Source organism: Oncorhynchus keta, chromosome 1, assembly GCF_023373465.1.
Source record: "Oncorhynchus keta strain PuntledgeMale-10-30-2019 chromosome 1, Oket_V2, whole genome shotgun sequence".
Taxonomy (NCBI): Eukaryota; Metazoa; Chordata; class Actinopteri; order Salmoniformes; family Salmonidae; genus Oncorhynchus; species Oncorhynchus keta.
The window spans coordinates 36,043,769-36,059,769 of record NC_068421.1 but is presented as its reverse complement, the minus strand read 5'-3'; the positions used below and the strand labels follow the sequence as shown (position 1 = coordinate 36,059,769).

General features: G+C 48.1%; 1 protein-coding gene across 15 annotated transcripts in view; it reads right to left on the bottom strand.

Annotated features, from left to right (window-relative positions):
* Positions 1–5,103: 5,103 nt before the first annotated feature.
* Positions 5,104–16,001, bottom strand: part of LOC127931225 (histone-lysine N-methyltransferase MECOM-like) — a 215,446-nt gene continuing 204,548 nt past the window's right edge. For all 15 annotated transcript variants that reach the window (XM_052523280.1, XM_052523267.1, XM_052523283.1 and 12 more), the window contains 7 exons: positions 14,574–14,740; positions 13,635–13,712; positions 11,694–11,863; positions 10,300–10,444; positions 7,972–8,226; positions 7,559–7,733; positions 5,104–7,320 (listed from right to left, as the gene is read on the bottom strand). In XM_052523280.1, the coding sequence (XP_052379240.1) occupies positions 7,186–7,320; positions 7,559–7,733; positions 7,972–8,226; positions 10,300–10,444; positions 11,694–11,863; positions 13,635–13,712; positions 14,574–14,740 (1,125 nt within the window). In that variant the 3' untranslated portion in view covers positions 5,104–7,185. The remainder of the gene's footprint in view (positions 7,321–7,558; positions 7,734–7,971; positions 8,227–10,299; positions 10,445–11,693; positions 11,864–13,634; positions 13,713–14,573; positions 14,741–16,001) is intronic.

Below are 16,001 nucleotides of genomic sequence, written 5' to 3'. Positions count from 1 at the left end.
TGAGCATGGTGCAAAAAAAACAAGAATTTATACGAAAAATCTTGACTCTCCCTACCTGACCATGAGACAACTGTGTGTGTGTGTGTGTGTGTGTGTGTGTGTGTGTGTGTGTGTGTGTGTGTGTGTGTGTGTGTGTGTGTGTGTGTGTGTGTGTGTGTGTGTGTGTGTGTGTGTGTGTGTGTGTGTGTGTGTATGTGTGTAGGGGATATCTGAATGTATTTATTCTGATAACGTTTCGACAGACAAGCTGCCTTCATCACCCTGATAACGTTTTGACAGACAAGCTGCCTTCATCAGGGTAATGTTCCACTCCGTTAGCCAGCACTTCACCTAAATAGGTCTACTTTTTTTTCCAAAAGAGACATCATACCAGAGTCCTGGGGCCTCATTTATAAAAATGCTCTTAGATTTATACTTCAACTTAGTCGTAAGATCATTTCCGACGGTGTGCTGAGGTTCGATTCATAAAAGATACTGAGCATAAAAAACTTGTTTACGCAGGTTCTAAGAAGCCCATTTGTAACTTACGCACCTGTGATCTCTAATTCTCAAATTAACTTAAAATTATTCTGAATCATCGTCTCTGTCCCAGATGGCACCTTAATTGCTATATTGTGCACTTTTGAGCAGGGCTCTAGTCAAAGGTAGTATGCCTTGTAGGGAAAAGGGTGCCATTTGGGATGCACTTAAACTGGTAGTCCTAGTCTTTTTTCCGGTATTCAACAACAAACTCAAAGTGGTTCCGCTAACACTGCGTGTTAACCCTCGCAAGGCTGCAGGCCCGTTCCCTTTGCCTGTTCCCCTAGCCTGTTCCCTTGGCCTGTTCCCCTGGCCTGTTCCCCTAGCCTGTTTCCCTTGGCCTGTTCCCCTAGCCTGTTTCCCTTGGCCTGTTCCCCTAGCCTGTTCCCCTAGCCTGTTTCCCTAGCCCGTTCCCTTTGCCTGTTCCCCTAGCCTGTTCCCCTAGCCTGTTCCCCTGGCCTGTTCACCTAGCCTGTTTCCCTTGGCCTGTTCCCCTAGCCTGTTCCCTTGGCCTGTTTCCCTAGCCTGTTTCCCTTGGCCTGTTCCCTTTGCCTGTTCCCCTAGCCTGTTCCCTTGGCCTGTTCCCCTAGCCTGTTTCCCTTGGCCTGTTCCCCTAGCCTGTTTCCCTTGGCCTGTTCCCCTAGCCTGTTCCCCTAGCCTGTTTCCCTAGCCCGTTCCCTTTGCCTGTTCCCCTAGCCTGTTCCCCTAGCCTGTTCCCCTGGCCTGTTCACCTAGCCTGTTTCCCTTGGCCTGTTCCCCTAGCCTGTTCCCTTGGCCTGTTTCCCTAGCCTGTTCCCTTGGCCTGTTCCCTTTGCCCGTTCCCTTTGCCTGTTTCCTAGGCCTGTTCCCCTAGCCTGTTCCCCTGGCCTGTTCCCCTAGCCTGTTCCCTTTGCCCGTTCCGCTAGCCTGTTCCCTTTAACTGTCCCCTTTGCTTGTTCCCTTAGCCTGTTCCCTTTGCCTGTTCCCCTGGCCTGTTCTCCTGGCCTGTTCCCTTGGCTTGTTCCCCTAGCCTGTTCCCCTAGCCTGTTCCCCTAGCCTGTTCCCTTGGCCTGTTCCCCTAGCCTGTTCCCTTGGCCTGTTCCCCTAGCCTGTTCCCTTGGCCTGTTCCCCTAGCCTTTTCCCTTGGCCTGTTCCCCTAGCCTGTTCCCTTGGCCTGTTCCCCTAGCCTGTTCCCTTGGCCTGTTCCCCTAGCCTGTTCCCCTAGCCTGTTCCCTTGGCCTGTTCCCCTTAGCCTGTTCCCTTGGCCTGTTCCCCTAGCCTGTTCCCTTGGCCTGTTCCCTTGGCCTGTTCCCCTTAGCCTGTTCCCTTGGCCTGTTCCCCTAGCCTGTTCCCTTGGCCTGTTCCCCTTAGCCTGTCCCTTGGCCTGTTCCCCTAGCCTGTCCCTTGGCCTGTTCCCCTAGCCTGTCCCTTGGCCTGTTCCCCTAGCCTGTTCCCTTGGCCTGTTTCCCTAGCCTGTCCCTTGGCCTGTTCCCCTAGCCTGTTCCCTTGGCCTGTTTCCCTAGCCTTTTCCCTTGGCCTGTTCCCCTAGCCTGTTCCCTTGGCCTGTTTCCCTAGCCTGTCCCTTGGCCTGTTCCTCTAGCCTGTCCCTTGGCCTGTTCCCCTAGCCTGTTCCCTTGGCCTGTTCCCCTAGCCTGTCCCTTGGCCTGTTCCCCTAGCCTGTCCCTTGGCCTGTTCCCCTAGCCTGTCCCTTGGCCTGTTCCCCTAGCCTGTTCCCTTGGCCTGTTCCCCTAGCCTGTCCCTTGGCCTGTTCCCCTAGCTGATTCCTCTAGCTGGCCTGTGCTGATCCCCCATCAATAACATTAATGACCCATAGCCCCTGGGGAGAAAAACAAATAGCGCAATGAAACCACCAGGGGTGTTAAGGAGCTCGGCAGCTCTCTGTTCCCAGGGAGGAAAGGAGCTGCCTGGGTAGGCTGTCCTGTCTGTAGCCTGACCAGGCTGGATGGCTGGCTTATCCCTTCACTACACAAGTACCCAGGGATGTAGGGAAACACTGGGGGTGTTGCCTCTATTGAACAACCAGACAAAAACTCAGTGTGATGATTTGTTGGAGTTCCCCCCTTTTTGGCTGTCGCTTGGTGCCAACTGTAAGCAAGCACATTCCTTTCCATTCCTCCACGCCCCTTGTACTGTACACACCCATGCCTTCCTCTTCAACGATGTTTCCCCTGGCATCTGAGTCAGCAGGGGTGCCAAGTTAATCAGTATGAGAGCCAGCTGCCTCTCTCTCTCTCTCTGGGGTGTGATGTATGTTCCAGTGAACGGGCGACAGTGTGCCACACAAGGACCCACTGGGCGGGTGGCCGTGGCAGCAGAGAGAGGAGGGAGGGGGGCTAGGCCATAATGAGTCCTGATGGATTCTGAGCCTCTGCCAGCTTCCCCATTAGCTGAGTGGCTCCCAGCCCTACTGAGGAGAGGACCGCCACAGCCCACTACTACGCCCACGCCCACGCACACACACACACCCCACGGGGGCACCACACACCCCGCCACTTTGACACACAACTCAATTAAATAAACCAGATCACATTAACTAATCCACACTGCTGTACTGTGTTACCGCTGCCTGGGTAAATGCACGCACGCACACACACACACACACACACACACACACACACACACACACACACACACACACACACACACACACACACACACACACACACACACACACACACACACACACACACACACACACACACACACACACACACACACAGTGTTCATTCGGCCATGCCAGCCCCACTCCCACACACAGAGGTCTTTATGTGGAGCTGTGGGTTAATGGTGGTAATAACGGGTCTCAGTGTGTGGATTACGTGTGAGCCGAGGCATGGGCGACACTGGCATGTGCTAATCCACCATGATCAAATTAGCAATGCTGAGGAGCCCAACAGGGTACACTGCCAAGCCATGACCCATGCCCCCTTCACCCCCCACCCACACACACTCAATCACAGTCATACACACACTACCCTAGTTTCAATTCATAATTTGGAGTTATTTCAAGAGGGAATGCCCCCTCTTTGGTCTATGGATTTGACTCTGGTGAGGTAATAGCCTGGCTAGTATTCTTTACAATGACAAGTATCTTAGTTTAGCCTTTGAGCATGACATTGAAAACACTTAAAGAGATTATCCTTAAGATTTGCATACCTTTTAGCTAGTAGTTCTGAAAGTAGCACTCGAGACAAAACAGGTCCCCGGAAATGTTGTACTGCGTCATATCTGTGCAGATATGTGCAGCACGTCATTGCTCTCATCTCTGTCTCTCTCTCTTTCTCTCTCTCTCTGCTCTGTGTGCATCTTGCTAGCTGTCAATCAAATGACAAGGGGCTGAAGCTCATTGGCTGTAACTCGAATTGCTAGGGGGCTGGTTCACGGGAGGGAAATGTAGGGAAAATGGCGCTGCACAGGGATTTTGTGGCTATTTGAGGTAAAACAGTCATTCTGCTCATAGATTATGCATATATGAACTACACATTGTGACACATCCAGTTGCCAAAGTTCCAGAGCATGTCTTTAAGTTGTTACTATAATAATCTCCAGCAGAGGGCGTAGTGCAGGTTGTGTTATGACCCTGTGGTGGGCCAGGTCAGTAATAGTCCATACATACATACTGTCCCCACTGGTCCATTCAGCCTATAGCCTCCTATACTCCAGGCTATTATCACCTCCACTCCATTACGACCCTGCACCGTTCGCACAGGCTGACCTCATCAATGCTGGATGACCCACACTGACCTCATCAACACTGCCTGACCCACCGTGACCTCATCAAAGCTGGACACCCCGCGGAGCTGCTCGGAGGAGAACTGACGTAACGGCGGGGCTGATCGACGAGGCCCGCTTAAAAAAACATCCCATCCATTAGGCTTATTGAGAGCCACTGTACGTGCGTTGGAGAGTCTGGGCTTGTGATAGCCACTGTCAGTCCCCCAAACACCCCACTCTAACCCCCCACTCATGACTGGACAATGGAAGTGAGTGGGGCTTCTCAGCCACAATGTCCGCCCACATATGTGAGCCGTGACAGAGGGGGTGTGGGAGGGATGAGGAGGGGCAAGGGGGGTTCTGACAGGGACGCCTGCAGGATGGGAAGTCTTATTGAGCGTTTGAGCGATGAGCCAGGTCATCACATCTCCCCGCCTCATCCATCATGGCCCACAACATGGCCCCAAATAAAGAGGACACATTCCTGCCTCCGCTTCCACTACACTACCACATTCAGCTCCTCCATCCCTCTCTCCCTCAGCCTCTCTTTCTCTCTCTTTCTTTCTCTCCCTCTGTGTCTGGCTCAATCTCTCTTTCTTTCTCTCCCTCTGTGTCTGGCTCAATCTCTCTTTCCCTCTGTCTCTCTCGCTCTCTGTGCCAGGATCTGGGAAGAAAGGGGGGACCAGAGTTCAGTCTCGCGCTCGGAGGCCCTGAGAGAGCCAGGAGAAAGGGCCAGGTGTCTCTCTGACTCCCAGTTCTTATTTTGACACACTGTCTGGACATGAGGGAGGGAGGGAAGTGGAAGGGGGCAGGGAGAGAGAGAGTCAGAGAGAGGAAGAGAAAGCGGGAGACAGAGAGAAACACACTTAATCCACATTGTAGTCCTTTATTTCTTAGTTGCTCCTCCCACAGTATTGAATTGAAATGCATTACAGTTACATTGTAGAAAGCATTAAAACAAAGTACCTCAACTTGCTGATTACTTTTTAAAAATGGATTATAAACAAAAACATAAACATCAATAACAAAAAACAAACAAAAAACAAACAAACAATCTGGTCCCTCAAAATGGGAGGATAAATGAATATAATCTGTTATTTATTATAGGTTTGGCACAAGGGATTAACATTGACTGAACGTCACACAAGCTTGCAGACAACCGTAGAAAACTGTCAGATACAGATCTATGGAGACCAATCATGCGATTATGAAGAACTTATACCTGGCATCTTTTTCTTTGTTCATGTCTTTATAATGTTTGTATTTTCCATTTACAATTGGATCAATAAATTGTCGTACAAAAAAACCCCAAAGTAATATCTATTCATCATCAACCAGTTTCATTAGAAGAATAAAGAGTGAATGGTATGTTTAATACTATCCGGCACTCAAAACGTCATCTACAAACCCCATTGAGTTCTGGAGTAGGCCCCAGTGAGGAATCTCCCCTTCACTATGGGTAAGAGCAGTGCTATTCAGTAAACAAACTACAGTTTGCCAAGAAATAAATACAATTCTCAACATACAACAGCAATAACACCAACAACAACAATAAAAATGTAGAAAAAAAACCAACAAAAAAAACATGATTGTCTAAAAAATGAAAGACACAAGGATGGGGGTAGCTAACGACTAGCATTTAGGCTAATTAGTGGTATCGTTGGCCGACTACGATGAGTTTGGGGTTTCGAGAAAGGGGGAGAGATGCCCTTTTTACTGTTTAATAACGATAAACTTCAGCACTTGCTACTTTTTCATAGTAAAAAAAAAAGATTGTGGTTTCTTCTTTTCTTCCGCTAAAACGACAAACTACTTAGATCCTTTCACAGAGAGCGCAGCAGGGTGGGACCGAGTGCAGCTTCAGAGCCGCAGTTTGCAGACACTCGTGTACAGTTCTGTGATTGTGCAGACACACGCAGCTATGCAAACTCCTTCTTAGGTGGTAAAACCAGTTTCTCCGTTTTCAATGTTTCTTTTTCTTTTGTTCTTCATTTATCAACAATCTTGTCGTAATGCGTTTGTAGCACCATCTTTCTCAGAGAGGTGTGGTTCATTTGGACCCGAGTCTTTCCTCAGCACCACCCTTCCAAGTATCCTAGCATTTATATAAGTACATGTTGATGGAAAACACCTGTTTATATCCTGGGGTTAAGGGGAATCATTCTCGTAACATATTTCACTGATACCCCAATCCAGCTGAGATGGTCTGAAGGCCAGGTCTCCGTCTAGGTTGGCCAATGTGGGGTGAGTTAGCTGTATTGTGGCATGGTAGGTCTAGGTAGGATTATGTGATTCTAGATGGAGCTATGGGTGGTTAGGTGAGGCCTGGTAAGAATAGGTTGGGCTATGTGGGGCTAGGTAGGGTCTGTACTCTGTACACATATCAAACCGTGGTTGGACCGCGGTCCCGAATGGGTTCTCCAAATACAAACGACGTCACACAGAGGACAAATGTTCTCAGCTGAGTGGACACATGACATTGAGTGGACACGTGACACAGTTCCACTGAGTGGACACATGACATTGAGTGGACACGTGACATGCTCTAGCAATGTAACATCTAACAAAACCATCTCCATCATCCCTCCTACCAGCCGCCGCTGCTGTGCAAAACATAGAAACTCACCAGAATAAATACAGCTATTATTATTTAGTATTTTTATTTTCACCATAATCAATAATCACTATCATCATCATTGTCGTCGATAACAAACATAATGACTCAATTTAAGATCACAGGATGTTTTGTTGGATCTCTTGGAGGGCTGGGCGGTTCTCTGTGGACGGTGACCCTGCTCGTGTGTAAGGCATTCTGCTCAGCAGTCAGATGGGCCGTGGTTCTGCTCGGCAGTCTGTGACGGGCCAAGGGCCAGGGGCCCCGCTGACGGCCCCCAAGGGCTCCCAGTGCGATAGGTTGGGGTCGGGGGGGGTTAGAGGTCAGGGATCGGGGTATCATACATGGCTGAGGGACTGGATGGCACTGGACTCAGCAGCGGCCCGCGCCAGGCTGTGCCACATGGTGGCTGGTGTGTGGTTGGTTGGGTGGAGTGCGTCCTTGTCAGCCAGAGACAGCATCATGGCGTACGCCTGGGGAGAGGGAGAGGGAGAGGGAGAGGGAGAGGGAGAGGGAGATGGAGAGGGAGAGGGAGGGACAGGTTAACTCCAATACACACCTAAAGTCACACACACACACACACACACATGCATTTACATTTTAGTCATTTAGCAGATGCTCTTATTCAGAGTGAATAAGTGCTTACATTTTCAGACTTTTTTATACATTATCATGTTATATCTCACACACACATCAAACACACACATCCACCTGGGACTTGGATTTCCTGTACAGGGGCTGTTTGACGGCCTCAGGCAGGCTGGGGGAGCCGAAGGCAGTGCCGTCCCCGTCACTGAACTCACTGTCCTCCATCTTATGCATGTCAGAGAAGTGACGGATGTGATCCAGCGCAGAGTAGCTACTCTGATCCTCTTCCTCCTCATAGCTGGAGAGGAGGGAGACAACCAAATCCCTGTCAACATTCAATTCAACTTCTCAAGTCAACTTAAATTAATTCAATTCAACTCAACTCAATTTCATCCAATGATCCCTTCGGGGGGGGAATGCCAATATACTGTCACAATGTCTCAGCTTAATACATATATGTATGTGTCCATATATTTTAGTCTACATGGTTGTGTGAGTGGATATTTATGCTGGAGGCATATCCTCACTACTATTACCTCCTTGGGGAGGTCTTGCAGTTGAGGTCCAAATCGCTAGGTCCGTCAAATTCTATTTCGTTGTGTATGATGTCATCATCTAGGTTGCTGGGGGGAGCTTCGTCTCTAGGTTTCCCAGCAGCGGAGTCGCTCTGCTCCCCTTCCTCCTCCTCCTCCTCCTCGGCGCCAAGCTCCTCCCCCTCCCCCTCCTCCAGGTCACGTGACCCGTGGCTGGCCATCAGGGGCTTCTCCTCCTCGAAAGGACCCCCGTTCAACCTAGGAGCGGAGACCAGGAAATACATGTGTAAAACCTAGCACATCACTAGCACAGTACTTCACAAACTTTACATAAGCAATATACACACTCACACTTAGCCACATTGTATCCAGACTGTACGTTCTGAATCCAATTCTAACATTCTATCATTCCCATGCACCATGCAGTTATGGATACAAGGCTAACTCACACTTATTCTTACATCAAACTTTATAATGAAATGTGGTCTTGTGGTCTTGTATATTTTGGCCAGTCAGTCCCTGTAAGAGTCCCTCCTTCCTGAGTGAACAATGGGAGTATAGAGAGGATAGAGAGCGAGTGGGTAGAGCAGGGTGGAGCGAGCCATGGCAGCTGAGCTGGGGCAGAGAGAGGCAGAGCCGGAATCCCGTTTGTCATCACGTCTCGAGGGCCCCTCTGGGCACAGGCTCTATGAGCGTCTCGCTGATCGCTGCAGCACTTAACAGCACTACTCGGCCTCTCCCGTTGTTTATTTTCCTACTATCTCAGATTCATCTAATAGGCAAAATATTTAGCTGACAGACCCATTTGGTGGAAGAGTTATGAGGGCCTTGCCAAGCGGCCCATTTCCCTGGTCCCCACGGAGAGAAAAGGCCCAGCTATCAAAACCTGACTGGGGTTGTATCTGCCCACTGTCTCTGCAGACTCAGGAAACCACCATTTGGTAAATCATCTTGAACCACATTAAGACCGATTCACTAATTACACTCCGGGATGTCTCTCGTCAGCTCCCAACTATGTCTGCTTCTAGACGAGGCTAGCAAACAAAGTCTGGCTGTGGACCCTACTTATACACCCGCCAAAATCGCTCATAGATTAGAGGACCCTGAAGAGTCCAGGAAATGATCTATTTGAAGAAGAAGAAAAGCTGAGTCGAGAAGAGAAGGAGTGGGAGAACAATTGCGGTAGATATTTTAGAGAATCTGCTATCCACCTCTAGATTTATCAGAGTGGGGCGATTATAGCGGGAATTAGACAGAGTTGAAAAGCAACGCGCCCCCTGGGTGGGACTGGGAGAGGGCCAGGACTGCCAAAGAGGTAGTTGCCATGTCGCGTCGACATCGCCGCGCACCGCATAGCGAGACCAGCAGCGCCGGGCCGAGACCAGAGCCTCTGTGATTATGAAAACAGATTCGTTAATTACGCTTTCAAACGCGGTAATTTGCTGGGGATAAAGTATCTATCAGAGGTACTCAGGAGCGCCGCACTTTGAAAGGAAACACGGGCCGACCCCCTGACCCCACCTTCTCCGACTTTCTTCCTGTAGGCGGACATGTTGCTTCCAGATGTGGGAGCTAGTCGCTCCTCCTGCCTCACCCCCTCCTCCCCCTTCTCTCCCCACGTCTCTGTGACGCTGCACCCACAACCTCTTTTTTACACAATCAAAAGAAAGACCGAGAGATCTCTATCTCTACCTCCCTGATCAAACCCAGGGCACGTAAAAACAAACCCGCGACCTGTAGCCGACCCCTATCCCGAAGCTGATCATAGTTTTACAAGAATTGATTAGCATAATCATCAGACATAATTGTATGCAAGGCCGATACCGGTGCACATGCATGGCCCAAAGTCAACATTCGTGAAAAGCTCCAGCACGTTTCCAAACGTGGTAATTATCCCAGATGTCGTCAGTGATGATTGTTTGTTGGTCTGAGACTCCACACACGCACGCACGCACGCACGCACGCACGCACGCACGCACACACACACACACACACACACACACACACACACACACACACACACACACACACACACACACACACACACACACACACACACACACACAGAAATGAATAAAGGCTGAAGTGCATCAGAATGCCCTAGCAGGCCAGCAGAGAGAAGCCGTGTCCCCCCATGTTTGTCTATAATCACCTCAATGTTTAGCCTCAAGCACTGGATATGTGCTGCAGAAAAGCAGGCCTCTCGTTTGTGCGTGTGTGTGTGTGTGCGCTACAGAGGATAAGATGAATGATGAATGTGTGTACTGTTTGACCAAGCATTTATTTGGACACATATTGTATATGCACATCCAGACAAAACATGGGACTTACCCTTCCTCAGAATGGTCAGGGGACGGCTGGTTCTGGCCTGTGTTGCCGATGAAGTTTCGTATTTCGTTGAAGTAGGAGTCCTCTTTGTCGTCCAGGATGGCGCTGCTGCTGTCCAGCTCTGACCGAGGGGAGGACGCAGCCGTGCCTACAGAAAGACAACATTGTAATCAGTCCGTTTGAATATTAGTATTAAAATAATACAATTAAGTCCACAGTGACAGCCCCATTGGATTCTCCCTTTGGATGACAAGAAACTATTTGGGATCAGAGACTTGACGAGAAACCAATCCACTGACCGGGTGTACCAGTATGTACTGAATCTCCTGTTGGTGTTGGACCAAGGCCTGCACGAATAGCACACTTCCACTGGCCTTATTACCTGGAAGTATTTAAGTGAACCAATATTATGTTGACTCTAATAAGTGACGGGACCATGCGTATGAGTCTCTAGGTCTCCAGAGAATGCCAATGTTTGCTTTAATAAGTGACTGTATCTGATCAACCGGACTAGCTTTACAACGGGCGTCTGGCCAGGTGTCGCCTGCTTGCCTCCACGTTTCTGATGTGATTCAGTGAGTCGCTGCAACGCAGAGCGACCTATCAGCCTCAACCGGCGATGATTTGTACCGCCGAAAGCAGCAGAGTCGGTGAACATTCAGAACGCAGTTGTGTTGTCGCAGAGGCGGGCGACAGATTCATTTCATCTCATTTCTTAGTTTCCCCAAATTCTTTCTTTATCCGTAAGTAAATTACATTTCACATTATATACAGCTGGAGAATTTACGGAGGCAATTGAGGGTGAGTGAGTGAGTGCTCACCCAGTATATAAATATATCTGATTTGATTCATCAGCAGTTTTGTTCATTTCAAGAAAGAAAGAAACACTGTTGAAAGCTCCCTCAGTTTCATTGCACAACGCTTGGACCCAAAGGAGTTCGTAAGGGTCGAAACCTTTCACAATAAAACTGCGGGAGCATTCAAATGTGTATCTGTCTTTCTTTCATTACGTTATTTCTGGTATGTACTGTACCTATACAAACAAGCTAAAACTGGACACCTCTGAGAACAAGCCGTCTCCACCGGCTAGCTAGCTAAATCAAGGGTGAGCAATGGTGAGAGAGAGTCATCCGCACAAACTCAAGCCATCCACATAAAGAGCTGGGAACATTTTCACACTACGAGAAATTTTACAACATGACGTCACAATCAGAACGATTGGGAAATATTTCACGCTGGGTATATTTTTACATGACACCCTGCACCTGCAAGTTACTGGATGTAAGTTCACTACTGCTACACAGGTTCATTTCAGTAGGTTTCACTAAAGCACCACTCATGTAACAAGGGCTTTGATTGATTGATTGATTGATTGATTGATTGAGAGGCTCTCTCACCTGAGAGGTTACCGTTCTCGTGCTTCTTGAGGTGACGGTCCAGGTTGGTCTGCTGGCCGAAGCAGCGGTCACACAGGTGACACTTGAAGGGCTTCTCCTTGTTGTGGATGTTGCGGATGTGGCGCTGCAGGTTGGAGGAGATGCTGAACGAGCGGTCGCAGTACTTACACCTGAGGAGACAGATAGGTAGGGGTCACTCCAAGAGGTCAAAGGTCAAAAAACAGGTGGGACTCATGGGGAACAGTACAAATACACTACACACATGCTGGAGTAGATACAGTGAAAGCAAACACAGGAAAGACATAGGCCTTAAAGGTATACTTCAGGACTTCATCTACTGGTCATATGAACTCATAGATACCATTTCTATGTCTCTGCGTGCAGTTTGAAGGAAGCTGCTAACTAGCGTCAATGTAACGTCTGACTGGTGTTAGCGCAATTACTGGAAGTCTATGGTAACTGCTAGCATGCTAGTAGATACCATAGACTCTCTAGTCATTACGCTAACGCTAGTTAGCATTGGCTCGCAAAACTACCTCTAACCTCCTTCTTACTGGATGCAGAGTCAAACAAATGGCATCCATGAGTTCATCTGACTCTGAAGTATCCCTTTAACAATGAATGATTCAAATGATGCTGTACACATTCACGGTGGAACACACACACACACATGTATTCATGGACAGCCCCCATCATCCCCCACTCTTTCAGACATGATGGAGGAGCTCGTTCAAGGTGAAACCAGCTCTGTCTCTTATCTTCCGCCAGCGCAATACACACATTCACATTCTTCTCTCACAAAACAGGCATACGACAAATCTGTTAGAGCCAAGCCCCCCCCCCCCATGCAAAATTATACAAGATGATTACATCTTTTCTTCTAGCTGGAATTAGCTCGCCCGATTGGCCGTCCCTCAGGAGCGCCCAGTTATCTTCGCAAAAAGTACAATAAACAGCAGAGATCTTTAATGATGTGCCAGCGGGTAGAGGCTCAATCTATCAGGCTGCTACAGAGGCCTGAGGTTCTCCCCTGTGGTCAACTGGCCTCCCCTGGACTGTGTGCTGTATGTATGTGTGTGTGTGTGTGTGTGTGTGTGTGTGTGTGTGTGTGTGTGTGTGTGTGTGTGTGTGTGTGTGTGTGTGTGTGTGTGTGTGTGTGTGTGTGTGTGTGTGTGTGTGTGTGTGTTTGTGTGTGTGTGTGTGTGCTCCGAGTCCGACATCACAGTCATTATTCCAGCTACTACCCCCGGACATCTGCCCATGCTCCTCATCACCCCCATTTTTCACCAAACTTCCTTCTTCTGTGTTCCCCTCTCCCCTCCCCCTTTCCTCTCCCTGCCACAGCCTTCCCCCATCTTTAAGTTCAAACCCCCCTCCTGTCAAACAGACGTTGGCCACCATTTTTCATGAGGCAAAACATTTAGCCGAATGATAATTGTCCCAGTCTTTTAATGGCGTAGGAAAACACAAGAATGCTGCGCGTAACTATGGACAGGAATTCTCTGGGAAAACATCCGTGTAGCAGCGGACTGGGTCTGATAGATGAACGATGGCTGTCTGGGAGGACTCAGACAGTGTGTGTAGGTTATCTGACAGACATTAACAGATGGCTTATACTGTGATGAAAAGCTGTGCTGTCTTCGTCCAGTATTGTCTGTGCTCGCAGGGTGAGACGAACTGACGTTGGAGGAGGGTTAGAGGGATGTTATTCTGTCAGCACGGAATGATCACTTCCTGTTCCCACATCCCTCATCCCACAGCTGACCCTCCTTTAATGCTGGGTATGTTCACGCATGATGAGTGTGTGTGTGTGTGTGTGTGTGTGTGTGTGTGTGTGTGTGTGTGTGTGTGTGTGTGTGTGTGTGTGTGTGTGTGTGTGTGTGTGTGTGTGTGTGTGTGTGTGTGTGTGTGTGTGTGTGTGTGTGTGTGTGAGAGTCTTACCTGTACGGTTGCTCTCCCGTGTGTGTCCTTAAGTGGCGGGTCAGGTTGGCAGACCGTGGGAATAGTTTACCGCAGTATCTGTTGGCCAGAGAACACCTCGTGTCACCATACATCTTAGAGTAAAATTACCATCAGAAGATGTATTCAAATGTATGTGGCATATCTTAGAACATGCGGTATTGACAACACACAACACACAATAGGAAAAAAACACCTTATCACAATAAATCCAAAAAGATTCCAAAGAACACATATCTCTATCAAATAACTGATAAAACCTCCTGGAGTGCAACATAATCTATGCATTGTCTTATGGTTGCATAATTCCACCAACAAATAGCTATTTGAATATGAATTTCACTCCCACACTCAGCAGTTGAAGCAAATGGAATGTGTGTGAGTAACTTTATGTGTATAACGTAGCGGTGGGTAGGTGCAGAGAGTGGGTGTTGTCCACACACACAGCAAAGCGTTAGATCAAATGGCCGCCGGGGCCCCAAAACCTCTCTTATTAATCTGCTAATCAGGGCCAACTCCCTGGGTAAACAGTGGGTGAGAGAGGGAGCCAAGCACAGCCCCTCACGGAGTAACACAGCACACACAGTCACCTCAACGGGTTGACACTGGCCAGCCATGGAAATTAAGTAGAAATGTGTCTCAAGGACATGGAATGGAAATAGGACATACACTCAAGGACATATTAACTTTTCAGGTTTAGGGTCTATTCCAATTCAATTCAATCAAATTCAATTAAATACAACTCAATTCATGAATGTATAGAAATAGGAATTGACCAAAACCATATGGGACTTTCAATCAGAAAGTCACAAGGCCAAAATCAGAGATTAAGTAGTGTGAAGACAAAATGTAAAATACAGTTGTATAAAATCTCCAAAACAACCTCTGGTACTATTTGTGGTAAACGGTTTCCGTGGTTACCTGCATGTGTAGCGCTCCTTGCCCTTGCGCAGTAGCGTCTCGGGGAGGGCAGTGGGCGGGGCTCGGAAGTCAAACATGGAGGGGACGGAGCGCATCAGGTCACCTGACTCGGGGTTAAGCGAACCAAACGTCTCCAGCTTCTCCGCCATGTTCTCAATGGCCGACATCTGAGAAGAGACATGTCACATGAATGGTCAGGAAAAACCTTCATTTAACCAAGTCAGTCAGTTAGTAACACACCTTATTTAAATTGACCACCTGGCAGGTTTCGGCATAACTTCAGGGGCAACTTCTGGAGTCTTCTGGGACATTGGGCTGTATTGGGCTGTATTACTGACTCCCTTGCTTGCGCATCATTCTCCCCATCAACAAAGGCATATCTATGATCTCTAGAACACTACTTACCAGTCGTAAGGTTAAATGTGTCCCTCGCTATCAAATAAAGCTCTGAATCCCACTTTGTCCGAACTGCACCACGTTGCTGCTGTACAGACAGTGGTAGATTACGTGGTAGGAAGTGTTTTGCTTCAAGTGTGTGGTCAAACTAGGCAGTTGGATTCAGACATTTATTTGATAGCGAGGGACACATTTAACCTTACAACTGATAAGTAGTGTTCCTAGAGATGACGGATAGGCCTTTGGTGGAGCTCGACACATTAGATGAGGGTTAATTTCCGTCGCCACCCACCAGAATGATGCACAACCAAAAGAGTGAATAATACAACCCGATGTCTCGAAACACTCCTCAAGTTGCCCCAGAAGCTAGTGGCAGCAGACACCACTAAGACACCACTAACCAAGGCTGTATTCAAACTAGGCCATATTGAAGATAGAAACCAATACTGTACTTTACACAGATCAGAGTGTTACTGAATGTCCTTTCCAGGGCTGGTATTAGGGTATTGTATATGGGAATATTATGCAGATTTATGCCACGACTAGTGGCCAGTGGAAGTCAGGTCAGGTGGAGTATGAATGTAATCAACTGTGTTTTACACAAACACACACACAGAAGGACTGTATGCAATTTACTAATGAAGGCTAACATTTGCTTTCATCAAATATGCATAAAATCCTTGAAGGAAAGTGGAAATCTATGTACATGTCAGATGGTGTGTATGTCTGTGTTAGTGTGTGTGTTCGTGTTTGTGTGTGTATGTGTGTGTGTGTTAGTGTTTGTGTGTGTGCTGCTTGGTGGTCATAATTGATTAACTGCCAACAATGTCTGTGAGAGAATGTGTGTGTGTGTGTGTGTGTGTGTGTGTGTGTGTGTGTGTGTGTGTGTGTGTGTGTGTGTGTGTGTGTGTGTGTGTGTGTGTGTGTGTGTGTGTGTGTGTGTGTGTGTGTGTGTGTGTGTGTGTGTGAGAGAGAGAGAAAAGAAAGAAAGAAAGAAAGAAAGAAAGAAAGAAAGAAAGAAAGAAAGAAAGA